General features: G+C 47.1%; 1 protein-coding gene across 1 annotated transcript in view; it reads left to right on the top strand.

The window, feature by feature from the left end:
- The first annotated feature begins 229 nt into the window (after window positions 1-229).
- LOC146789691 (5'-AMP-activated protein kinase subunit gamma-2-like) overlaps window positions 230-27,786 on the top strand; it is a 694,843-nt gene continuing 667,286 nt past the window's right edge. The window contains exon 1 of the mRNA XM_085632018.1: window positions 230-1,506. Within this exon, the coding sequence (XP_085488144.1) occupies window positions 1,414-1,506 (93 nt within the window). The 5' untranslated portion in view covers window positions 230-1,413. The remainder of the gene's footprint in view (window positions 1,507-27,786) is intronic.

Genomic DNA, 27,786 nt, shown 5'->3' on the forward strand with positions numbered 1-27,786 from the left:
TCTCAGAGGAGGGGCGAACAACTCGGAGGGCAGATTGCGCAACTGTTGAGGTTGCGGAATGCAAACCTGGAAGAGGGGCAGGTCCTCGGGCCACTGGGGCGTGGGTGGGTAAGGGGGGATTCTGTTTTCTGCAAATCCACGGGGCAGCCTAAAGGAATTCCGCCCAGTAGCACGCATCTAATCGACAGCCGGATAAATAGCGAAGGGGCGCTATGTCCTATCCGGAAGCGACATGCGTAGTGAGGTTCACGCATGCCCGCAGTGCCCTCCGTAAAAGCTCTTCGTTGATTTTCCAGAAGCCTCGTAGAATGCTTGGCACTGCTGAGAAAATGCTGCCCCGTAATAAAATACAGGATCATAAGAGGGGCGCCCCTTTGCGTGTGAGGGGTCCCCTGTGTTCACAACAGCGAGGGCACACAAAAGTTGCAATGAGGTGGCAGTCAGTCTGTCTGGGTGTGATGAGGGCGATGTTTTGATCCCTCCTGTTATCAGCCACTGCCGTGTTATGAAGGGAGGAAAACGCAGGCGGCGGCGGCAGCACCACCCCTTTTCGGAGGGGAAGGGAACGACTCGCGGGCTGAGTTCCTCCTGGAGAGCTTTAAAAACAACAAGTCGCCAGAGTGTGGGAGAGCAGGGCGGAGTGACAGCCGCGCGCCGCCTGCAGGTACTGGTGCACCGCCGTGCCCTCTACCTGGGCACTGCACTGTGACCCCCTCGCCCCCACCCAGCTTAGACTCTGCAGTAACTATTTTAGTACCGAGTCCCCCGTGTCTTAACTGCGCAACACACGCGCCGAGGCTGCAGGGCTGGTACCCGACGCTGCACTGTGACCCCCTGAGCGACAGCGCAGGAACCACTTTGACACTGTGCCCCCCACACCCCCGCCTGGCCCCTGCATGCGCCAGAGCTGCAGGGACGGCTGTGACAGGGTGCATCTGCTTTGACATTACTCTGTGCCACAGTCTGTTGTGGCATTTCACAGCTTGCCTGGACACCGCGCGAGCTGCTGTGGTTTGAAGCCTTTTCCTGGACAGAGCAAGGGCTGCTGTGGTATCCTGAGCCCCCACCTCGCCCCCACCTGAGCATGCCCCGCGGCTGAAGGACTGTCTCCTGCACCCAGTGCCAGATTGTTTCGGATACTGCGTGTCGCGATGCTGCAGGGACTGCCGTAGCGAGCGACCCGTGCACGCCGCAAGAATGGAGCTAGAATTGTTGACCTCCTCCTACCACAGCCTTTATTAACTGCGCGGAGCTGCAACAGGAGCTGGCCGGAGCGCGGGGAAAGTTTATCGCGCGCCCCCTCCTTCCCTCTTCCCTTCAAGGGCAAGGAGCCAGCGGAGAGTAAAATCCCTCTCCCCTCCCCAGACCCGCAGGTTCATAAGCGGCCGGGAGCGCAGGAATTATTTCTAAAGCATGGGCAGCACGGCCATGGACACCAAGAAGAAAAAAGAAGCCACCAAAAGGACCCCGGGCCAGAAGAAGAGGATGCTGCGTGTTTACATCCCCGTGAGTACTTCTGTTTTCGTTTCCTCGCACATGTTGTCACGCAGTGACACTCTGGCCACGAGGTGGGCTCCGTCTCTGATTGGGTGGAAGCGTGGATAAGAAAATGGAGGAAAATTGACAGGCTGTTTAAAAGCTAGCCCCAAGGAAATCCGAACAGATTTAAGCGGCACCCACATAGTTGGCAGTGGTAGAAGGAGCAGTACAGAGGAGCTTGCGTAGAGACGAAGGCACACACTATTTACAAGCAGACTGGGTGGAGACCTGCGCATGCGCGCTGAAGCGGCCTGGCGAGGGGGCGGGGTGCCCGAGCACGTATTTCTGCTCTGCCTGTAGCTGGCTGCTGCTTTCCTATGAGTCATAAGCTGAAGCTTTGTATAATTTAAATGAAACATTATTCAGCACTTTGCGTTCGAGGTTGTGATGAGCAGTAACGCATCTGGAGATGCATGTCACAGCGAGGAGAGGGAAATAAAGCCCGTTCGAGGGTTGTCAGATTAGAATGTCCAATTGTGAAACGCAGGAAGGTTGCTAATGACCCTTACATTTATTTTGAGCATGAAGCTGGCCTCGTTTCAGTTTGTGGTGTGGTTGACTGCAAGTACCAGAATGCAAAGCAAAAGAAAAGTCCTACCCGAATGAAGTAGCTAACCAGGGTCGGCCTGACCAGGAGGTCAAGTTAGCAGTGCCAGAATGGCTGATCCGACAGGTTAGTGTGTGGGCTTGTTGTGTGGCTGTTTGTGGGCGTACTTTATGTTCAGGTGGACCGTTTTTGCCTGTTGATTTCCCTGATATTACCACAAACTTTACCTGCAGCCAGCAGAAATGAGTGTAGTGCCCCTTTAAGTGTGATGAAAAAACTCGGGGGTCTCTAAAAGGGGCGTGGCTGATATAATTAAGGGCGTGGCTTAAAACATTTATGCTAAAATTATGTGCTCCAAATAATGTGCCGCCAGACTGGTATTTCGCTGCTTCTGTTATTGCCTCCACATAAGTAACTAACATTACTCCTACAACAAGCCAGGACTTTTGACTTTGTCAAAGTTTTTAGTTGGATAAGATAAATATACTACATGCATACATACAACTATGGCTTAGTTGTATATAATATTGAAAATGATTTAGCTCTTGCATGAGAGGTTGTGGCGTAATGGCTAGAGCTACCAACTATAGAGCTGAGGAAGCAGGTTTGAGTCTCAGGTCGGATCAACATCCTGTGTTTGTGGGCAAATCACTTAATCGCCCGTGCCTACCAAAAAATAAATGAATATGTCCTTGCTGGTGCTCATGTAAAGCTTTTCGAGTTTTGCAATAGAGAACTGAAAAACAATAAAAGTTGCATCAAACTGCTGCAGAGTTATGATTTTTTTTCCATTCTGAGAGTGAGGCTAAAATGGAGAGCCCGATAGGGACTCGTCTCAACACCTGCTTTTAAGAACTGCCGGTGCTGAGCACCTGCAGGACCTGGCCCACTTAAAGCCCTGCCCATACCTTTCAAACCACCTATAAGCATGTCTTTACCGGTTCAAAACTACCTTGATTTGCAAATGTGGACCAATTTGTTTAGCCATTGATCCGTTGATGATGACCGTTTTTATGTTGGTGTCCAGGCCTATTTTCTGTGCCAGTCCGACCTTGCTGCTGACTACCAGTATGGGACAACTTGAGATGTATATATGTCCCTACTTCAACACTCCTCTTCTTCCAGTGACCATTATTTCAATTTACCATTTCTTTGACAGTGCCCATTTAGTATTTTAACTCCAGTAGTTCCCAACTGGCACGCACGTGCTATGTCCAAGCAATGGCCATGTTGAGGTAATACATCGGAGTGATGGTGAGGTCGAAGTAATGGTAATCAGAGTTGTTGGTTGAAGTTGTGGGCAGTGCTTAATTTGTAAAAAATTAAGTGCCAGGGCTCTCGTCAGGAGTCAACTGCAGCTTGCACCACAGATTGCCCCTGCCAGCACTGCCAGTGATGGTAACAACTCAACTATTAACCATCACACTTCTACAAGTGTGACAATTCGGACTATTTTAGGCCCCCAAAGCTATAAGAATGACTTGGGCGGCAGGTAATAGTAATTTATTAAATATATTTAATTAATACTTAACTGTTGTTGTGCGCATCTCTAGTATGGCCAGGCAGCTCCATCTGTCAGAAGCACCGGTGCAGACAATGAAGTGCCGGTGCCGAGCACCGGAAAGCACCGGCTCAAATTAAGCACTGGTTGTGGGGATGCCCTCTTGAGCTCTCTATACATTTGAATGCGTGTCATTTTAGTTTTCTGTGCATGTAAGGATTCCAATTAGCAGAGCATGTCACGACTTCACACATTGTTATGAACATGTTTTTCCCAGCCTTGGTTTGCTGTTGCTTTTGGGACTGTTAATGGTTCTTTTTACATGCTTCTTAAATCTCTGGCAGGCATTCTGAGATGGATTTTCCAATGTGACTGACACCCTTCCTTGCTCAAAAGGACAAGTTTTATTCAGGGGCGTAGTTTGGGCCGTAATTATTTTGGGGGAGCTTCAGATTGCCCTACAATCACGCTGTTTAAAATACATTATATGAGAAACAGGGCAGGAGGGGGACTTAAGGGGCAGTAGGAAGGAAGAGGAGTGAGAGTGTGAGGGGTACTTAAAATTCAATATTTTGTAAAACAACCATTTTTTAAGCCCTTTAAAACAGAGATGTGTGTGTGTGTTTTTGTATGCATATGCATCTAAAAATCCCAAGTGAAATGCGACAAACAGCTCACCATACGCAACCTACAACACCTATACCCAACTATTTACTACAGAATACATTTATTGGGGGAGGTAACACCCCAAACACCCCTCCTGAAGCTGCACCCCAGGTCTTACTGCTTCCTTGTTTGCATAAACAACAGTTGATGGACAGAATGCAGAACAATGTCATACATTCACCCCAGTACAGAGATCTGGGCCTAAATCCATCGTTTTTTTGCTCACCCTGCCATTCCAGTTTGAAACCAGCCATATGCAAATCAGTCTTGACCCTGTGCCTCATGGGAACAGTCCAGCCCGGACTGCCAAGCCAGGTCCTCCCTGGACTGGAAACAAGCATCCTAGGACCGGTTTCAGGGTTTCACCCCTCTTCAGCCAGGATAGCTTGATTCCAGTGACATGGAGAGCACGGGACCCACGTCTGGGCATACCTGTCCCACTCAGGGCGACAAATGCAAAAACAACTGTTGATGGACAGAATGCAGAACAATGTCATACATTCACCCCAGTACAGAGATCTGGGCCTAAATCCATTGTTTCTTTGCTTACCATGCCATTCCAGTTTGAAACCAGCCATATGCAAATCAGTCTTGACCCTGTGCCTCATGGGAACAGTCCAGCCCGGACTGCCAAGCCAGGTCCTCCCTGGACTGGAAACAAGCATCCTAGGACCGGTTTCAGGGTTTCACCCCTCTTCAGCCAGGATAGCTTGATTCCTTGTTTGGGCAGTCACTCTGGAACATTTGTAGATACGGGTACTTACTCATCTGTATCTGGCCTAGAGTGTTCATGAGTCATGTTTCTGTAGCAGAAAAGAGTTCTAGCCTGTTAGCTGAAATTAAGTCCATAACATCAGCTCTATGTTTTGGTGAGAATTGAGTGTTAATCAGCAAGAGGGATTCCTGAGCATGACGAGGTTGACCTGGAAACTGAGGCAGGGTCACTTACCTTCACAGAATATTGGTCACTCAGGAATGACCAATATATCCTGGAATGAGTAATCCTGGAGGGGTATGGGCCATGGTTGTGGAGAAGACTGGGGTTTCCACAGTATGTGGCTGGGCACAGCTAGCTTTGTCTTTGGCATCCTTTCAAAGAACTACCAGTATGTCCACTGAACAACTGCACTAACAGGGGTCCTAAGACCTGTGAGCACGTCATTAATGTAAGGGGACGATACTTTATCAAGATAAGAAAATGTACAAAAAAGTGATGGATGGAGTGCTTGAATTAATCTCAACCACTGGTAATTACTCAGGCGACATCCCAGTGCATCGTTATTTTTCATATCATGCCACTTCAGTTCGGACCTAGCCATGTACAAATCAGTCTTGACCTTTCTCCAATTAGAACAGTCCATCCCAAACTGCCAGGCCAGGTCTTTCCTGACCTAGATCACAAGCAAAACCCCCAAATTGGTTTCTGCCTTGCTGTGGGCGCTTCAGTGGGTATAGCTTGGTTCCAGTGGCGCAGTGTGCACAGGACCCACATCTAGGCATACCAGTCAACTTAATACACCGCAGTGAAGTATACAAAAAAGTGATGGAGAAATGCTTGATTTATTCTCAGTCACTGGCCATTACTCGGGTGGCATCCCAGTCCATCGTTATTTTGCACACCAACAGTGGTGGCTGGCTTGTACTTAGGGTGGTGAGGAGGGGTTGACACAAATAAATAAATGAATAAATAAACTCAGTCACCTTCACACTGCGACGTCCTCCTCCCTCAGGTGTCTTCCAAGAAGCTCCCGATGTAGGAAACTGCACTACCCGATCCTGGCACTTCTTTTACAACATGAAAGCAGCACCAAGATTGGGTAGAGCAGTCTTTCCCAGCGCTCCTAAGAGCACTGGAGGCCTGGGCTTTCTCTAACCCAGCTATTTAAGACAGCTAGGTTATAGAACATTAAAATGCGCATGTCTGTCCAGCCATTGCAAGACGGCCAGCCAAAGAGACCTGCACATTTTAAAGCGCAAAGCTCCCTGCTGCTGCACATGGCAGTGCTGGCCCCGCCCTATCCTGACACTTAGTTCGGGACAGGTTGCTGAAAAATAAAATGGTAATAATGAAACATTATTATCGTTTTATTTTTCACCTCTGGGTCTCGTGGGGCGACGTTCCTCCTCTCAAATGGAGGAGCCGCCCTGCACACCAACCCACCTCAGCTTAAACATAGCTTTATGCTAATCAGTCTTGACCGTGCTCCAATGGGATTAGTCCAGCCTGAATTACCAGGCATGGTCCTCCCTGGAGTGGAGTAGAGTGCTGTGGTGTGGCATAGAGTGTCGTAGAGTGAAGTGGCATAGAGTGGAGAAGATTAGAATGTCATAGAGTGGAGTGGCTTAGAGTGGAGTAAAGTGGCATGGCGTAAAGTGGCATAGAGGGAGGTCTGTACAGTGGAATAGAATAGTATAGACTAGAGTGGCCTAGAATGGAGTATAGTGCCCTAGAGTGGAGGGGAGTAGAGTAGAGTGAAGTGGTATAGAGTTGAGTGGAGTGTCATGGAATATTGTGGAGGGAGGAGAATGTTGTAGAGTGGAGCAGAGTGGAGGGGCGTAGAGTGGAGAAGATTGTCATAGAGTGGACTTGCATAGAGTGCAGTAGAGGTTCATAGAGTAGAGCTGCATAGAGAGTTGTGGAGTGGTGTAGAGTGGAGTACATTTCCGTGGATTGGAGTTGCACAGAGTGTAGTAAAGTGGCGTTGAATGGCATACTTGCTGGAAATCCCTGTGATGAGCTCCCCGTCACTGCTAGGAAAACAGGTTTGTTCCCTCACTATACCTCTCGGTTGTAAGGTTTCCCAAAAGCAGTAGTTGGACTTCCATATAACTTCATCTCAACATTTGTGCCAGTTGATGCCCCTAAAGACACCAGATGACAAAGATTTAACCAAATAGTTACACCAAAGGATCCTTCAATTGATGTTCACAAGGTGGCAAAATTGTTCATAGGTATTAATCTGGGCTCTAAGGTTGGTGGTCCATTCCTGCACATAGGCACGCTCAACGCCAATGTTAAGCTGCATATGAAGGAAAGCAAAATGCAGATGCCCATAAATTGCCTTTATTGTTTCAAGTATATAATCATAGGACCATACAACAACCATTAGCAGCGGCTCCCAGGTGACAACCGTCACCACTGGAATCCTTGACTCCACTATATGATGCAGCAGAGTTTCACAATGTGCTGAATGCTGATAGGTGACAATTACCCAAGATCAGTAAACCATAACATACCTCCAAGTGATCCAACAGATAAAATGAATTACTGTATACTGGTTTTTATATAAATGGCAGAATCAGAGCATATCCAAGAGGAGATAGTTTTGGAATGCCTACAGATTCCCGAGAAGAGACCTTCATAACCATAGCTTAGGGAATTGATGTATTGTGGTCCAGATGATGATAAAATCATGCATCTGTTCTCGCCTGGTTCCATCTCAAGAGCTAAAGAGTTCTGTGTACTATTTTAGTTTAAATAAATGGATTATTTAACAGTCAAAAGCACTGAGTGGTAGTATTTTTACTTTGGGCCATGCCATTTTGAAGAGGTAATTATTTTTATCATGTCTCTTGGATGTATCATGGAGATAACGTGGAAGCACTAGAGAACAGAGGAACTGTAAGGGAAGCTGGTTGTTCATTCTGAAGGAAACAGTTAGGTACCGCTGTCATTCATGCCACATTTGTTCACTTATTCTGTCCCAAATAGGTAACAACTTAAGTTGCCTATCCTTACAGTGCCTCACAATGAGCGGCCTCTTAAATCTGACGGGCCGGGAATACCAGTTACTGGCTCCAACAGCATTAGGGGATCTGCAGGGACAGCACTGATCCGTATACATTCACCCAGAGATTTCAGAAGCTGACGTCTCTGGGTGACGCAATGGGGGAAATAAGGAATTATTGTGGGTGTCCAACCCAGAATTACTGATTCACCCATTAAATCCTCATTTCTCAGCAGCCCCTCTGGGTTCCACTGGTGATACCCGGTAACTCCTCCCTCAGAGTTATTAGTACTCCAGGAGGGACTCAAATGTGGAATGATCTAGACTACTTGTAACAAGTGCCTCAGTCTTACAAAAGTGAGTCCTCCGGTAGCGTTTACCATCACAGCATCATCACGCTAGCAGTTAATGAGGTATATAAGTGTATCTCTTAGAGGGTCAAAGTGAAAGTACATATGACGTGGAGAATAAATCCACTGCAAACACTTAACAGGAGAATCAGCAGATTACAGTACATTTATATTTCAGTTTTCATATAAAGCATAATACTAGGGGTTAGCTTGTTTTAAACACTGGCATTATTTTGTCAGATTGCAGAACTATTACAGGGGTAGGATTGCTAGTAGGATAGCCAAGACAGTGAATTAATGGATCTGAACACCAAGACCTTAGGGCACGATTCACAAAAGTAATCTGAGAAAAAATCCTAACTTTACGACTTTCGGTATTGACAAAAGGCATTTAGGAGTAGTAAAGTTAGGATTCCTAACTTTACTACTCCTAAATAAAGTTAGGAATCCTAACTTTACTACTCCTGAATGCCTTTTGTGAATACCTAAAGTTGTAAAGTTAGGATTTTGTCTCAGATTACTTTTGTGAATCGGGACCTTAGGCCTTGTTCTATGAAATGACTTGGTCTTGATGTTGATACGATAAGTATCCAGTGTGTTGTGTAATGACAGTTCTATTACACTTTTGTGCAGAATATACATCCCCGGCAAGGTGTCAAGTACAAATATCGTTATTATGAGTAGATAAGGTCATGTGGCCAGCATCACATGATTTGATCAAGAGGGAAGTTAGAGTCTTATTTAAATGTTGGGAGAGAGGGAACTCCATCGCAACGGCGATGGAGTTACCTCCCCTCCAACATATAGTCCGCCAGCCCGATTTAGAATCAGTAGACCATAGGTGTGACGACAGTGGAGATTACTCCATTTCCACCGTGGTCAAACCCCTGAGGTGGCCCGGCGGAGTAAAGGCTGTCGGAGGTTTGGTTGTATGTCTGCCCACCTAATTTAGATAGGCTGACATACAGCTGAGTTTCGATGCCTGCCACCGCCAGTGCAAAACTGAAGGTAAGGGGCAATGAAAAGTACTCAATGTCCCCCTCACCATGGGAGAAAACTCCCATGGTGTGGGTTTAAAAAAATATATATATATTTTCAAAAAGAAAATCCCACTTTGGAATTTCCATTCTGAAAATAAAAAGAACATTTTAAGTTTGCCATATGGCTCCATCATGTTGACGGAGCCGTCCATCAAACCTACAATGCGTTGAAAGGAACCACGTTGACCACAGTTCCTGCCGATGCTAGAAATGTCCCACAGCAGACATTTCTAAATTTGGTGGGTGGCACCTCTGTGAAGGCAACAGAGTAATTTACTCCATCATCTTGGCAGAGAAACGGGCCATCGATCAATAATTGAATCAGGCCCTTAGTGATAAAACCATAGCCTCCTGGTTCTATGGTCACCAGACATAGAGAACACAGATGCCAGTTTCCACACCGCTCTGGTTGCAGAAAAGTCATTGTTGGAGATCATGGACACATTTTGCCAACAGTCTCGAAAAAGATCAACAACCGAGCTCATCAAACAAAGGAAGGTTTAATAGAAGAAGAGATAGTTCAATTAAATATCGTGTCAATTATCTTGAGTAATGCATTAAAAAGTTTTGCGAAAGTCCTCTAGTTTCAATGTCCATCTGAACCGTGGCCAGCAGTTCAGAGCACGTGGCTCATTTTCTTTCCCCTTAGCTGCTCTCAATTCGCATTTTTCAGGTGTGGATTTTGATGGCACAGTTTGACAACAGATCTAATGTCTGTAACATACTCCGAGTAGGATTTGGTTACAACCCTTTCAATCATTGGCTTTTTTTTACTAGTTTCTTACATCCATTTGAGTGAGACTTTGCTGATACCATCTTGGTTCAACCCAGAGGAGTATTTGATGCTATTTGCTATATGATTGCATCCTTTTGCCTCCAATGCGGTCCATCCATCGAACTGCAGGAGGGGATATTTGCTCAATACATTGGATCCTTGATGTTCATTCCCACCCCTTCCACTGTCTGCTCTTGATAATGCTCTGCTGCTCACCAGCATATTTGTCTCACTTTTCTAGTTCTTCTACCCACCATACCTCCTCATTACTCCCTTCTGCCCCTCCTTTGCCCTCTGTGCTCCACATCTCCTTCAACTACCAGCCTCCGTCATTCCTTCTAGTCCCTCTCTCTTTCACCTATGATTCTTTCTCATTTCCTCTGCACCCCCTTCCATGCTGGCATACTGCTGTGAAAGGTTGTCTATACTGAACTTCAATATAGTCCTCTTTTTGTTTCTATATAAAATGATAATCGAGTGGTAAGGGAGCCTTCATTATAGCCCGTCTATTCTTTCTATGTTACAGAAACCAAGGAAGGAGTATAATGAAGGCTCCTTTGTCATCAGCATTTATTTGGCATAGAAACGAAAGTAGGACTTATGGAAGGCAAAGCTGCTTTTAATATAGACCAACCTTGATTTCTTAAATGTGTCCACATTTACTGTGCTTTTGCAATATGCATTAGTACTGTCCTATTGGCGTTGTTGATACTTATTAGCTTAGTCTTGTGGCAGCGCCCAGCTGTAGGTCAATTCTGCTAAACTATGAGACCTATTTTATACTACCAAACCAGCTGCTCGCATACTTTTCACACACACCTTTCCATGTACTCGACTGAGAGCCCCAGCCTGCACAAGGTGGCACGCGGACCCCGTCTGCTTGCCATTCTTGCCAAGCAGACATGTCACAACTCTTTCCAGTCATTTTGTGGAAGAGCCAAATGGTATTGGTACACAAAGGCCAAGCCTTCAACACTTTATCCCTGATTATAAACTAGGGGTTGAATTGTGATTGTAATTCTGAGTTGTGAAATAATTATTGCACCCCACTGTTTGCCATCTCATGGATTTCAGCAGGTCAAATCTGCCAACATCTATTGTGGGGGAAAAGCCCAGAAAAAAAGCACAATTTGTGGAATTTTGTGCGTTAAATACAGGTTCAGCAGGTTATGCCTCGTTTCTAAATGAAAAGTATGGAAGAGGAGTTATTTACAGCACTAATTGAATACCCCAACCAGGGTAATGGTATTTACAAGATGCATTAAATACCTTAACCTTTTCTGAAGTGCTTGGAATCGGGGTCCTAGTGGGAAATCTAACTCTGCTACTAAACTGTTCACCTGCAGGGCCTGGTGCTATTGAACCCAGGGTGCTTACCCATGCTATGCCAGCTGCCCCACAGGGGTATAGAACATGCCCAATATACATGAGGTTATTGAACTAACTAAGCACAATGGCTTAAATCGCCGAAAACAGGAGCATACAACATTGGGCAAGATTTACAAAAAGATGAATATGAGAAATATTTTCTCCAAACATTTTTACATTTATGATTCCCCGGAATTTCAAAAAGATAGAATGCACCTTTTGTGAAAATTAAATATATTATTGACACTGTAAATGCATTTAGATTTCTAAATACAAAAAAGTGAAGTTTCCCATTAGAGCTCTAAATACCTTATAACCTACTCAGGGGCATATCGGGTGTGTCGTTTGGGACACATGGTATATATATGCATTTGATAACTTTTTGAGAATCACAGCCTGCCGCAGCTCTTTGTAACAATGAACTAAACGACATACAAGTTCAAATGTGTGCACAGCTGGCCAGTGAATCTATGTAATTTGTGACACCTTCTGCATTTCCCGGCTTATTAGCTAAGCGTCTGTTGCTTTCAGGGGATTCATTTGGCTTTAACATTAGAATTATGGGCTAAAGATTTTCAGCATGTACAAAGTTGTTGGTGAGAAAGCTCGGACTACCTTATGGAGTTACACCTGACATGTGGCCACTTGGCAGTTATGTATGTGCAACTTTGTTCATTGTAAACTCTGGTCTTCTGAAGGATCAATCCAGAAAACAGGATAAATTCTCATGATGTGGCCTTACGGCTAAAGCGGTCGACGTAGAAGCTGGGGAACTGGGTTTGAGTCTCGGCAACAACGCTCAACATCCTGTAATTCTGGGAAAATCACTTAATCTCCCCGTGCCTAGCAAAAATGAATGTTTCCTTGTGTAACGAAACTGGTGCTATGTAAAGCGCTCTGATACCCGATATCTTCAAGTCTAGTTTGCGCTGTATGAAACTCTAAAAAACAACAACATTTTGTCAGGAAGCGTAAGGGGGGAGAGTGTGGCGGGGAGCTGAACAATAAAAAACAAAACAGGACTTACCTGGTGCTGCCAGCCACCTCACGCTCCTCTGTTCCTGTTCCCAGCAGTCCCTGTGACACCAACGGACTCCCCATCCAATCCCCAAGCTGCTTTCAAGCCTAAGAGCAGCGTGGGGATTGGCCTGAGTGGGCTGGACTAACGCTCGCTCAGGCACAGTGAGTCTGTGTTGTGTCTTCAACCCGGCTGTGCAATACAGCCATGTTGGAGAAATCTAAGTATGCATGTCAATTTTGCCGGTCTGAGACGGCCGGCCAAACTGACATGCGCACTTAAAAATGCACATCTACGGCCCCCCCCTCATGGTCCAGCCTCGTCCCTCCCTGTACAACGCTGACTCCGAACCAGCAGCTGACAAATAAAACCATAGTAAAATATAGTTTTATTTTTCAGCTGCTGGCTCTGAGCCAGTGTGGTGATGCTCCTTCGCCATTGCAGAGGAGCCACCGCTGCTTAAAAAGACCACTGCATGAATCATAAAGATAAGGGCTACTTGAGCAGGAATGCACCATTTTGCTAAATTTTGATCGGTGAAAATGGGCATTTTTTTTGTCGATCGATTTCAACTCAGGTGTTAGAATCAAAATAGACCCCTAGATTTCTTACTGAGTGAGCTGGTACAGGAGACATTCCCCATGAACAATAAAACATATTCTATATCTGCAATGAAATTGATGTTCTTCGTCATCATTTTGGCCACACATTTTCTCAACATGAAACATAAAAAGCCCCATGAGGCAGGACACGGTGGTCTACAATAGATGAATAGAAACACTCCCACAAAAAAAAACTTGCACCTGCTCTCACACAAATCAGTGAATTGGCTTCTATGTGGCACAAAAATAACTACTGAAGAGGAGAAACTACTCCTTAGAACACATGCCATTGTTCATGTTCGAAGACATTGGCACAAACAAGGAATAGCATTGCCAATTCCAAGAATTGTTAAATTGGCACCACAGGCCATGACATTTTCCCAACACAGGCTCTAACATTTCCCCTATATGAACCCTGAACTCACCATCACAATATAACTATGATACTGGCACAATTTAAGCCGTGGCATTGTTTCTATAGGAGATGAAATTATCTCAGTTGATGCAAGTATCATTCCTTTTAAACCATAAACCACCCCACTGTAGCCATTACATAAGTAGCCATTATATAAAGCTGCCTCTGGTTTGCCTAACAGTTCCATGCTGTGTACCTGTATCTTTTCAAATGGGTGACTGTGGTATGCCAATCCTCACTTAATGGGGTGGGGTGTCTGTCGGCAATGTAAGCACTTATGGCACCGGCTGATGTGTCCAAGGGAAAGCCAGGAGCTAAACTAGTGCCTGGAAAATGGATGAAGGTCTAAGGGATGATAATTCAGTGTTATGCACTGGCTACAATATGCAACATTCATACTACGACTGCACTAAAAGCATCAAAGAGAGGGGAAACTGTAGGGCTGTAGAACAAAAGCAGGTATAGCCACACACAAAGATCCCTCAGGAGCAGCTTCCGAGATTACAGAGAATTAGTCTGAATTTGAATGTTCTGCAGTTACCCAGACAAAATGTTCCCCAACTGTTTTAAAGCAAAACCAAAGGGGATGATGGACAGAGTGTTGAGCATCGCAAGCACTCACCCCCAGTCAACTGATCTGGGTTTAATCCATCATCATTCTTTAGCTCACTCCTCCACCCCAGTTCAGACATGGCCATATGCAAATCAGTCCGACCCTGTGCCTGATGGGAACAGTCCAGCCCGAACTGCCAAGCCATATCTTCCCTGGACCGGAAACAAGCATCCTGGAACCGGTTTCTGGCTAATCAGCCGTCATCAGCCAGGCTAACTTGAATCCAGTGGCAAAGTGAGCAAGGGACCCACATCTGGTCATACCCTGCCAACTTAGGGCGAACAAAGCAAAACCCCAACTGTTTCAGGCATTAAGCTGATAGAAGAAGGATAATGTATATCAGAACATTGAAATGTTGGGAGCTCCTTTAAAGACAATGGAGTGCTCTGGGCTTCTAATGGCTGGTAAAAGCCCAGAGCTACAACAAGGCTGTTACTGTGAACAGAGACATTGCGGAGCCCAAGGGGACTTTGTTTTATTTGTTAGAACATTCTGCCCTCTAGTGACGGAATGTTCTAATAGCCTTATAGCCCTTCGGAGCTGGGCCATACCGGCCATTAAAGGCCTGCTCCCTTGTTAAAGGCACAAGCCGAAACGCTGTAGTGGGCCTTTAATGGACGGTACAGCTCGGTACGGCGGGCTATAAGGCTATATTACTACTCTCAAATGCAATAAAATGTTTTGTAGAAGACTTTGTAACCTGTGAACTATTACCATTCATACATTGCTATCAGGCCCTTACACATGGCTTCTGGAATTATGTCATTGTGTGGCCGCAGCTTTTTTTCACATAATAAAAGGTTTGCTGCATTTGCCACAATCCATCATCTGCTGCATAATCTGCAAATCTGCATTTTTTAACAAAAAATGTGTTTCTTGCTCAAAGAGTTCAAATGTTACTAAAAAATGTAGCAACATGTGTTGCTGCTCAGTGAAAGGCCGTTAGCAAAGTTTAATTGGTCACCTTTCTGTTACTTATTGCTATATTTGGTTGTTACTCAGGTACTAATGAGGTGCATCCAATGCCCAGACAGTGTGAACAAGTTTAAGAATGACAAAATAGTGAAATAATGCTTTCATGAAAAAAGTGCCACATCAAGTTGCAGAATTTGCCTTTTCTTGCCGCATAATTTACTCAGCCCTGCCACATAATTTGGCCCACACCGCTGCATAGTTCCAGGCACCGTGCTCTTACATGACTACTTACATGATTTCAGACATGCGTGCAGAATTGACTGCAGGCATGCCATCTAACACGATTGTGGGAGTGACTTATATTCAACAGCCACACAATCACCTGAATGATCACCAGTGTGACAGAGTGCATAGACGCTTCAGAACATTTTGCATAAAGCATTTCATGTCATATTACTTGACAGCTCCTGCCTTGCATGACTGATTGCATGATGAGTTCCAACTTGGCATCAGACCTGTCTGGTGACACAGCCATTCCCTTTTGCATGCATGATCAGCTGAATGAATACTGATGTGAAAGATTGCATACCATCATCATGATATATAGTGAAAACAGATTGCATAATAGGATTTGGCAGACTGCACAAGAGAGTGTATGAGATAGTCTTGAGTAACAGATTGCATCACAAATTTTTTGTCAGCGTGCTTAATGATGGGCATATTTATCAAACTGTCATGCAAAGCAGCAATCCACCTTGCTGTGCTGCATGAAAGGGAGAGTGGAGGAATGCGTCGTATTTAACTTTATATGGTGCACTAATGCTCTCTGCCTGCACTGGCACACAAACTGCTGCCTAGCGCCAACACAGGCATTGTGCAAGGATGCCTGCTTTGTAGACAGGATTGTTTTTGTGCAGGATGGAAAAAATGAGGGGAAATAAATAGATTTCTCCTTGTTACACCCTCCCCACTGAGAAGGCATAGCATTTTTGTGCATTCCCGGGTCTACCACTAACGGTAAATCTGGGAATGTGCCAAAATCCATGGGTAAAACCCACGATCAACTCTTGAAACTCCTCGCTAGGGCAGAGGTATGCAAGGCATTGACTTGCGCTGCCTTGTGTTTCTCCAGATTTACTAAGCAACACAGGACCACGCAAAAATGTCTAGCATGAAGATGACTGGTTGCTTGGGCATACTTCAGGCCTCAGGGTAGCTAAAAGTTACTGGAAGGGAGCAAATAGGGTGCCATCCACGGATCCCATGGATTCAACATTAACCGTTTGACAGTGTCAGACGAGGAGAAACCGCAGAGACAGAAAGAAGGGGAAGACCCAATGGGCGGACTGCATAAGTAACAAGCATTTGCAATGCAATAGATCTCGCATTTATGCAAGTTTAAGCTATTGACATGGTAAATGACAATGCCTTTTATTTTTGTTTTCGTTTTTAAAACATAAATAAAAGGCATTGTCATTTACAATGCCAATAGCTTAAACTTACATACATGCGAGACCTATTGCCTTGCAAATGCTTGTTTCTGTATTGGCATTGATAATAATTAATTGTGGTAATAATGATTAAGCTAAGGGAATATTGCACTCAGACTGAAGAGGTGTTTATGAGTGAACTGAGGAAATGCAGAAAAAGGCTTAATAATGACCAACAGTTTACAAGGAGACAAACAGCCTCACAAGAAACCCAGAGAGAACTGAAAATTGAAAGAAAGACAATTTGAAAATGGGATGGGGAGGCAGGGTGACATTACAGATGCCCCTGTGTGATTTTAAGTCACTAGGAGGGCGTGACCTTGGGCCAAATTGGAATATTGAGGAACTAAAGCAGGACTATGAACTTGCAATTTGCCTATTCTTGCCACATAATTTGCTCAAACCCTAATGCCGCGTAATTTCTTCCTCCCCTACTGCATAACTCCAGTGGCCCTGAGGATCCTCCACGTTACTAGAACTGAGGGACGTGCAGCACCAGGGGCAGTACCAAGTATTGTTACTAGATGTCCCTGTAAATCCTGATGCAACTCGACAGGCCAGAACTAAGGCCGGGGGCCTGATTTACTAGTTTCATCCAACGTAACACAGCGTTAATATTAAGGGGGTCTTTGTGAAATATATATTGGCAGTAGCCTGTGTGAACAAGTGCTAAGCTGGAAGCCTTGTAGAATATGTGAGGTAAGGAGCGGGGGATAGTAATATTTTAATTCTACGTTCCTATCAATTTTCAGTTTAGAAAGTGGAATGAAATTGTTCTTTCGTGAATGAATCCCACCTCTTCTCCTTGCAGCCAGCCGCAGGTACTTTCCTGTATATTAACCCGGCTCTCGTTGCATGACACACTGTCGGTGGTGAACATAAGGGTGTGTCAAAAAATGAGTCCGCTAGTCATACAGCCGTAATAATGGAAATGTAGCACACACCTGAAAGTGGTGCATCCAGGCGCTTGAATAACGTGTGCTATTGTTAAGTAATTCTGTTGCATTCATTGGCTTTGAAATAATGAAGGGCCTTGTGAGCTCCTCCCGGGCTCGTATGAGGTGGGATCGGTCCCTTTCTGTTCCGGACAGGTTCGTGAGGTTCAAGAACAGCCCAGCACAATACAAAATGTCCTTGTTATTCAGCTGGAGCAATACATTATAAGCTTCTCTAAAATCAAGATTGTGTAGCCACTTAATTAATGGTAATAAAATACTTTTGGTATACAGTAAATACAAATCACATAACATTTTTTTTTTAATGTTGATTGGCCAGACCTCCCAGTACATGGTAGGGGCGAATATCTAGATTTGCTTGAAAAAATAGTGGGAAGCTTAGCACGTACTTGATTGTGCCTTCCCTGAAATGGAACAACAGACTACGCTCCCAGCGACCAATGGGGCTGATCAAGTAACTTTGGGGTGGTTCATGCCCTTTCGGGGATTCTGCCCAGATAGGCTGTCACTCTGGATTTGCCAGACTCCCTCTTCAACCTCTCTGCATGTGCAAATTTAAACCAAAAGTTCTACAGTTGTTTTTTTACTAATAGTGCGAGGGCCCCCCTGGATTCTCAAACAATTGTTTACAGCCTATCTTGTGCATGCGAGATTCAATATACATCAACCATGGGATTTTTCTACCTTTGTCACATTAGAGGCAATCTATTATGACATCTTTCGTGAGGGCTCCCTCCACGTTTTTCCAAATTGCAAATCAAAGAAGCAAAGGGCTGGCATTAATATAACCCTCAACATAGGGGAAGCCCAACTCACTGTAACATACGAAGCTAGAGCTAGAAATCGGCGCCCCCAGGATCTTCCTACAGAATCTGTGCTCCTCAAGTTGGATTTGGTGGCAGTTCTCAGTTCCCCAAACTTCAGCCCCATAGGTGGCAATGGGAAGGCAATGTGACTTGTAAATCTGAAGTAAGGGGGCTAGGGCTCTCCCCTTCCTAGGATGGGGTAAGCTAAGTAGCTAACCTATGGCTCTGGAGAGTGTGCGTACACTATTTGCTATATGTGCTTTCCAGGAGCCATTATTGCTAGAGGTCATGCCAAGATAAGAAAAAGTGCTTCTCAAATACCTTCCTAATTATGAAGTTATTTTTTAAATTGCTTATCAATATATAATCTCATCGCTCAATTATATATTCCACTTAAGGCATCTCAGGTATGTCTAACCCATAATAAAAAATACAATTGTAAATAAGATAGGAGAAGTTGTGTATCCATCACACTCCAGTGCCAGTGTTATACGATGGCATGCATGCTTGGGAGGCCACTGCTCCCAATAGTTGGCTGCCGACACTTCAACATTCAAATGTCTGCATTGGACCTAGGAATCAATTACCAAGGCTGGAGTGTCTGACCTGTAAATCAAGTCTTAGTCCTACAGGGATTAAGCAGAAGTAAGGAAATGCCTTCTAGTGTTCTCTAATAAGGGCTCAGTATTTTGTCCTACTTTCAGTGTTTTAACTAAGCAGGTACTCTCGGGACCAGCACTTCTTCATTTTGAAAGGGAGCGTACCTGTACTTCTCAGCAAGAGTGCAATTCTTTCAATGGAAGAGTACTGACACTTCTCAAGAGCAAACAGTTACTCTTGGATTGGGAGTAACACCTCCTCTAAATTTCCATTTCAAGCCCTCCCTACTTTCAAGGCTTGCACAGTGAGTTATGCAGCATAGAATTTATTTTAAACGGTTAAGCTCGGATATCAATGGCAACTACACCTGAATGAATATCCAGTTGTCTTGATGAAGTCCTTATGATTTTCAGTTCTTCATGATATCAGCAAATGCCTGTTAGAGAAAACTGTGGAGCAGTGAACTTTGACCGACCACTTCGTCCAACCCTGTGGCACACAAGTGTCTCTGAGCGCCAAGGCTTTCTCTTGGTCAGTTATCCCACCTCATATACATCTAAATCTGGTATTTGTGAAGCGCAAACTACGCACCCCTAAGGGTTTCAAGGCGCTGGGAGGCGTCGGGGAGATTAAGTGAGCTATTGCCCAGAGTCACATGGTGCTGAGCTGAGCTGCCGCTGGCGATGAAACCGTGAGCCCTGCTCTCCGGATTCAGCCGCCCTGGCCGCTGCACCACACCTCTCCCCATGACACTATTTTCTCAACTCTCACAAGAATAAGAGGCAGGTATCATATATGGGCATCATGGCAAGGTAGTCCAGAAAGCGTGATGCTGCCTAGCACTTCACACCTCCTTGAGATGTTCTGCCAGCTAGCCAAGAAGTGGGCGGCCTAAAACCACTCCCAAACCCCTAATCTCTGTGGTGAGAATTCTTTATAATAATAATACAGGATTTTTAAATCGCGGCATATCACCCGTGAGGGTCTCATGGCTCTGAATTGTAGGCCTGTGGACATTAAGGTCCTTATTATGAGAATGGCGGTGCAGGGGACTGCCATACTCAGTCTGACCACGGCCACATTGCGGGTCCCTCCTCGGTATTACAATTGGAGCGGTCGGACCACCACATGACTGCTGCATCCACTGGGATCCAGGATCCTGCGGGGGTTGCGCAGTGGTCAGGAGCAGGAATATGCTGGCATTGCCGGTGTGGCGATGCCAAGCATATTCTGAGTTGCCCTCTCACCACCCTTTTCACAGTGGTGAGCCTGCCATGAAAAGGGCGATGGAGAGGCAACAAAGGGGGCCCTAACAAGACACCCGTGCCACTCCTGGGGGTTCATGCAGGGGGGCACATGTTCCCCCTAGAATTGCACCCCTGTATCTGCACAGTGTGGCATGCATGCCACACTGTGCAGGAATATACTGCAGGCGCTGTTATAGCAGTAGGCTACATGTTAGACTCTCCTATGAGCCTAACAGCCCACCACCGTGAGACAGCCACAGCCCGCCCGCCTGACCAGAATTAAATTCCTAATCATGCGTGTGGGTGTACCACAGCTTTTGCTGTCCTACTGCGCACAGCACGGTGGCGGTTTTAATAAGACCCTTAGTGATTTGCCAAAAATCCCAGGACGTTGAGCCCATGCCAACACCAGGACTGGAACCTGGTTCCCCCAGCTCCAATGCCGACAGCTCAGTCCGTTACACCACACTCTCTCCCTTTAAGATGGAAGACCAAGGCCTCTAGCAGCAGTGCATCTGCATGCTATAATTAGGATTCTCCACTGAATTCTGTTTTCGCATTTGTACGTTTAGCCAGTAACTGGATAAAGTATAAAATATACTCCAACTGAGATATTTTAATTCTGATTTTCCAGCTGGGATTTTTATTCCAATTATGCAAAGGTTTAAAAAATGAAGGGCTTCATTTAGACTTTGGTGGATTTCCTGTCTGCCTTATTACAAGAGCATTGTATGATACAGCACTTGCGATATGTCGGTCGTTTGTGACGGAGAAACCTGACCACTAAAGTCTAAATCAGACTTTATGTTTTTTAGCTGCCATCTTACAAAGTTAGACATTTTAGGCAGTATCCCTTGTACAAGCTACTCACTTTAGCCCCACCGTCCATAGGTAGACCTCTCAGCTTTATGTTTTGATACAAGCCGCATTAGAGACAAAGGTAGGCTTTGGAAGAAATTAGGGGCATATTTACAAGCGGGCGATAAAAAATTATCGCTGCTTTTGCGGCCGAAAAGCGGCGATAATTTTATCGCCTAATTAGCAAGGCCACGCCAACGCGTGAAACCTTGCTTTAGTGTGGGGATTCCTAACGCCCAGCTTTGCATCTCTAATGAGATGCAAAGTGGGCGTTCGTGACCTAACATGTCAGGAGAAATATCGCTAAGCGACATTTCTCCTATCATCAAGCCCCACGCTATGAAGCATAGCGTCAGGAAAAGTAGCGATAACACCTGTTATCGCTACTTTCCTTACGCCTGCTTCAGGACTGACTTAGCCATGATATCCTATGGAAGGTGGATAATATGGCTAAGTTTGTGAGGCGCTATCAGCAAGCTAACGCCACATTGCGTGAGATTATCGGTAGGTTTCCAGCGATAATCTCACGTTAGGCAGTTAGCGTGAGGATTTTTATCGCTGAGGAGATAAGCGTTGCTAATAGCACGCTATCTCAGCGATAAAAATCCACGTTACCCGGCGATAATTATCCTCGCGCTAAGAGCGCTGAGCGATAATTATCGCCGGGTGTTGCTGATATGCCCCTTAGCTTCTAATACTTAGTTAGTTAACGCACCACGCACTATTTATTAATAATTCACACTGCACCGTGACTATCTAGTTGTGGGCTAAGAGCAAGGCCGTGAGGTCGTTTACATTGCTCAAGAGGGGAACTGAAAGGCATTTCCGAATGAATATGGTTTGAGACGAGCTCACCTGGCCTCGAGACCTGGAATACACACGAAACATATGGAGGTACACCATGGCATTTACTACAGGGATGTTACAAGACTCCCTGTCGTCACTTGGTCTGTGATGAAGTCAGACTTTTGCTGTAATTGGAATGTGCAAATCACAGCCGCACCTGATCGCTAGAAGAACCTTGTTAAAGTATTTCACACTTTTCTTGTCCGCGGCTCCTTTTGTGTTCTCAATCAAGTTATTAATTTCACACTGTTCTACCAGCGTCCATCTCGCTCCACGTTCATAATAATTTGATGTTTCTATGGAAACGGTCACACCCGCAACGACATGTAAATAATATGTTCACTTCTCGCAGGAGAATAAAAAAGTCGAGAGTCAAGCAGGCTACAAGATTTACCATTTTGGATTAAAAATGTGACTTTCTTTAACTGACCGGCCAAAGCGGCTCTTTTCTGTGGGTGCTTTTGTGTTTTTTTCCAGGCACACATTTTCCTGCAAAATCAAGTTGACAGACACCCCAGAGAACAATTTCCCCGTAGGCCATAACATTCTTTGACAATTTTGCTACTTTCAACCGTACTGTTGCAACACAAACGGTTACAAAGTCTCATCGTAGGAAACATATTAACCATTGAACCCATCAAAATAAAATCAAGTCTAATACTTAACATTACCACCACCAGTGTATTCATCCATGCATGCATGTGCCCTCGTATCCATTCCTTCAACCACAGATCCACCCATCCATTCGTTTGTCCATCACGTCTTCTATGCACTGATCCACTGATCCACTTATCCTTTCATCCATCTGGTCATATTTACTCCCATGAATGTGATAAATGACTCATGCCTATATTTGTGTTGTTTGTGACTGTAACTCTATCTACGTGTGTGTTGTCTGTGACTTTATATATGTTGATTTGTATGCCTTTGTGAGTGGTCTGTAAACATGCGAGTTTGTATGTACATTGTCCGGGAATGCATGTTTGTCTTTATGCCTTGTCTGTGTTCGTCTGCCTGTTACTTAAAGTGTTTGTGGAAAACTGTAGGCCTGTTGCTCATTCAGCTTGTATCAGTACTCTGCGTATGCACGTGCACCCACATGTTTGTGGCTCTAAGTTCATGCACTGCACGAAAAAAACAAATGTATTAGGCCCTCTTTTATTTTTATGTCTGGTTTTTCATTTATGAAGGTATTTGTTGAATAAGTTGTTTACATTTCATACTGCGCATGGTCCGTGGCACCGATGTCGTTTCCTTGGTGCGGCACCAAAATCATTTAGTAAACTGCAAACTGTGACCAGGGCTGGACTGGCCGAAGCGTGTATCTCGGGCGGTTCCCTGGTAGGCCGCCAGGGTGGCGACCGGTTTTGTAGCATAGCTGCAATATCAGCCACGGTCCGTATAGGGCGTGTTAGCGGGGCGGTGACGTGGGGTGGGGGAGGGACAGGGTGGGGGGTTGTAAAATGCGGCATACGGCCGATTTCAGGTAAGTTACGAAAAAAAACAAAAACAAATTTTGTTGCACGCGCTGCATCGCCAAATGCGATGCAGCACGCGCAACAACATTCGTTTTATTTATTGTTTTCGTAACTTACCTGAAATCGGCCGTATGCCATATTTTACAACCCCCCGCCCCACATCACCGTCCCGCTAACATGCCCTATATGGGCCGTGGCTGTGCAACATCGGCCCCCTGTAACAAAAGTGACAGCGGTGAGACGGGAGTGGCGCTTTGCACTAGTCCCCCCCCCTCTCCTCCCTGTATCTGTCTGAGCTGTTTGCCAGGGCCGGTTTCCATAGTGACCACACCGTCATCCGCTCCACTCAACACGCATGCACAGACGTCACCCAAGGATTACACTGACACTTTCATTGTGGGTGAAGAACTGCTGCAGGTTTATTTCATACAACATAAGTATGACGATAAATGGGTTATCTTACGGGCGATCCAGGGCAAGCAGCCCCTCGCTGCTCCGCCTGCCTGGTGAGCCAGCACGCACGGTGGGTCGATGCCCGGCAGGGCGGCACATATTTATTTTCAGATCATCCACTGGGTCACGTGATCTGTCTCCTACTCCCGCCCCTTTTGACAGGGGCGGAGCGTGTTGTGGCACACCCCCGGTTGGTCAGGCCCCCCAACCGCCCGAAGGATTAACGGGGCGCCGTCGCGGTCTTCCCAGAACCCCCTTCGGCTCCTGGACATTGGCTCGGGCACCCTTACTGTGCCGGACAGGGGTGCCCTTACTGTACCGCCTGTCGCAGAGGTACCCTTACTGTACCCTTCTGCCTCCAGATCGCCCTGTAACTCCGCCTGCAACGCAAAGAGAAACATTAAAACATTCCAATAACGCGCTGTCTCCGCCGCGCAGGGTAAGCGGAAAGGGTGGGAATACGCGTGGCCAGGTAGGAGCGGCGCGCAGGAAGCAGAGGAGGAACTGGGAGAGAGAGACGCCTAAGTAGGGGGGTCTAGCCTCGCCCCCCCCATCGGCCCGCCTCCTAAAGGCACACTCATTGGGAGCTCCCCTCCCTGGGCGCGGCCTCGCTAGCGAGGCGGAATAGGGGGGGGGGGGGAAGGCTGCGACGGGTGGCCACTAGAAGGCTGCCCTGCTGATGTCCCACTGCGTGGGACGCGGGCAGCGGCATAGTGACCACACCGTCATCCGCTCCACTCAACACGCATGCACAGATGTCACCCAAGGATTACACTGACACTTTCATTGTGGGTGAAGAACTGCTGCAGGTTTATTTCATACAACATAAGTATGATGATAAATGGGTTATCTTACGGGCGATCCAGGGCAAGCAGCCCCTCGCTGCTCCGCCCGCCTGGTGAGCCAGCACGCACGGTGGGTCGATGCCCGGCAGTGCGGCACATATTTATTTTCAGATCATCCACTGGGTCACGTGATCTGTCTCCTACTCCCGCCCCTTTTGACAGGGGCGGAGCGTGTTGTGGCACACCCCCGGTTGGTCAGGCCCCCCAACCGCCCGAAGGACTAACGGGGCGCCGTCGCGGTCTTCCCAGAACCCCCTTCGGCTCCTGGACCTTGGCTCGGGCACCCTTACTGTGCCGGACAGGGGTACCCTTACTGTACCGCCTGTCGCAGAGGTACCCTTACTGTACCCTTCTGCCTCCAGATCGCCCTGTAACTCCGCCACAGCTCTGGGGAGGCTACCGTCGCTGCCAGAGCCCCCCTCCCTCCATAGCTGCTACTGATGCCCTGCCCTTGCTAGCGCCTCTTGCACGTCCAGCAGGAACATGTCCATCCCTACCCTGGACAGGTGGACCCCATCCGTCTCGTAGTACCCCTCCACCTTCTCTTGGATCAATGCATGTCTGATGAAGCCCATGCCCCTGCGCTCCATGAATTTTTGCATGGACCTATTGACCCTTCTGCGTGACCGCTCTACTGCTGCCGGGGACCTGGCCCCCCTCCAAATCCTGCGGGGGACAATCTCCGACCACCACACTTCGCATGACCCCCCAACCTGGCTAATGGCTGGCAGGTCAGTTTGTATGGACATGAGCAGGGCCCTCCTTCCCCTGGAAACAAGGTCATTTCCCCCAAGGTGTAAGATGATGATCGAGGGCTGTACCCCCCCAGCAGCCAAATGCTGTTCAATTGAGCCCCGTGCTTCACTCCATTTCATCCCCGGGGAGCCCAACCACACGAACTGTGTGTTAACAAAACTCTGCGACCAGTTCCTGTGTGCTGCCCAGCGTTCCAACCTCGTGATGTAGGAGGGTCCCATCAACCAAACCTGGTGACCTGTCAATGAAACGATGAAGCAGCTTTTAGGTAGTTGTATCTTTTATTGCACACCAAATTACGCGGGGGGGATACCCGTTGTAGAACACAGTTTAAAGACACTTAGATATGTTCATCCGAAAAGGAAAACTAGAGTGGGAAAACTCAGAACTGCACATGCAGCATCAAGGTCGAATATATCTCTTAAAACAATCGGACTCCCAGCGCCCCACCCCCTTCACACCCTCTGGGCCCAGGCCGGCTTTGGCCGCTGAAGTGGCAGCGCCAATCCGGAAGGAGTGCGAGGAGAATCTGCGCCCACTCCCTGATAAGCCCCCCTTGTCAAGGGTGGCACCCAGAATGCGATCAAACTGAAACCTGGTGAGGGGGGACCCATCCGCATGAATCAGGAAGGGGCCAGGGGCCGCTGGGCGTAAGGCCAGGTATTCCCTGACCGTGTGGACCGGGCAGTACCTGTTGTCCCCCAAGGCTTGTAGAACAACTGTCTTCCCCCTCCCCGCCTGGTCTGTCTTGGATTTGCGAATGCGGAGCTCCAGGGATACATTAAGGGCCACATCTGCGATACCCAGCGCTGTGCCAGACAGGTCAACCTTCGATTTCGCCACCAGCTCGCTAACCCTAAAGGCGCCGAAAAATGCCAGGCAGAATGCCGTTGAAAAGAGCCTTGCTTCGAACGGGGAGAAAGTAATCAGGGGTACAGTGTCCAGGATGAGCTGTAGGTCCATGAATTCAATGGGTGCCCTGGTGTCCGGTTGTCTAACCTCCTCCCTGGCCCAGCCCTTCAGGGCCGCCCTAATCTTGGAAGACCCCGTTGGGTCGACACCCCCATCTAGCTTGGCGTCATGGCGCACGGCCGACAGATGACCACATGTCCATGAGTGTGATTTGCCGTTCTCCTTGGCCCACACCACAAAGGTCTCTACCTGATCCTCGCTCCCCAAGGCTAGACCACCCTGCGCCTCCACTACTGCTCTGAACGTCGCTAACTGGGAGCCGTACTTCCTCCGCGTCGCCGGCGCCAGGGACCTCTCCCCCATCTTCCTCAGTCTTTCCCCCAATGAAGAAGGCGCCAAAGGTGGTCTGGGAATGGTGTCATCTCCGCCCTTGCCCGCGGCCAGGCCTCTCGAAACCGGTGCCACTGAAAGCGAGAAAGAGCGTCAGCTGCCACATTCCGTACACCCGCGATGTGCCGCGCCCTAAACTCAATGTTGCTGCGCAGACCCTCTTTCACTAACTCCCTCAGCAGACTTAGGACTAGCGGGCACGAGGCAGTAAGGCCGTTGATGGCGTGCACCACCGCCATATTGTCTGACCAGAAGACTACATTCATGTTGCTTAGGGTGGCCCGCCATAGGTGCAGCGTTACAAGAATAGGAAAGAGTTCCAACACTGCAATGTTCTTTGTCACCTTCTTTTTACGCCATGCATTAGGCCACCTCATAGCGCACCACTCTTCGCCCAGGATCACGCCAAAACCTTCCCTACCAGACGCATCAGAGAATAAGCAAAGCTCCTGGCTGGCTATCCACGGGGCCCTCCAAATCACAGTCCCATTGAAACCAATAAGGAATTCTGCCCACATTGCTAGATCCGCCTTCAAGCCGGCGGTCAATCGTACAAAATGGTGCTTCTGTATTACATTTGCCGTGGCCCCTGCCAGCCTCCTTGAGAATACCCTGCCCGCTGGAATCACCCTGGCTGCAAAGTTCAACTTGCCCACCAGGCTCTGGACAGCCCCCAGGGTCGCTTTGTCCTTGCCCAGCAGCGCCTGGATGTCCTGCAACAAGCCCTGAACCTTCTCAGCGGGAAGCCTCGATTCGCCTTTCACCGTGTCTAGCTCCACACCTAAAAAGGTCAAGACCTGTGCCGGCCCCTCGGTCTTACCTGGGGCAAGGGGAACTCCTAGAAACTCTGCCAGCTCCTCAAAGCGACTCAGCCCTACCGCACACTCGTCTGTCCCAGCCGGGCCAAAGAACAAGAAGTCATCCAGGTAGTGGGTCACCTGCGTGATCCCGTGAAGGTCCCCCAAGGCCCACTGAAGGAACGAGCTGAAGGCTTCGAAGTAGGCGCAGGAGACTGCGCAACCCATTGGCATGCAGCAATCATAGAAGAACTGCCCCGCCCACTTGAAACCTA

This window comes from Triturus cristatus, chromosome 10 (genome assembly GCF_964204655.1).
Source record: "Triturus cristatus chromosome 10, aTriCri1.1, whole genome shotgun sequence".
Taxonomy (NCBI): domain Eukaryota; kingdom Metazoa; phylum Chordata; class Amphibia; order Caudata; family Salamandridae; genus Triturus; species Triturus cristatus.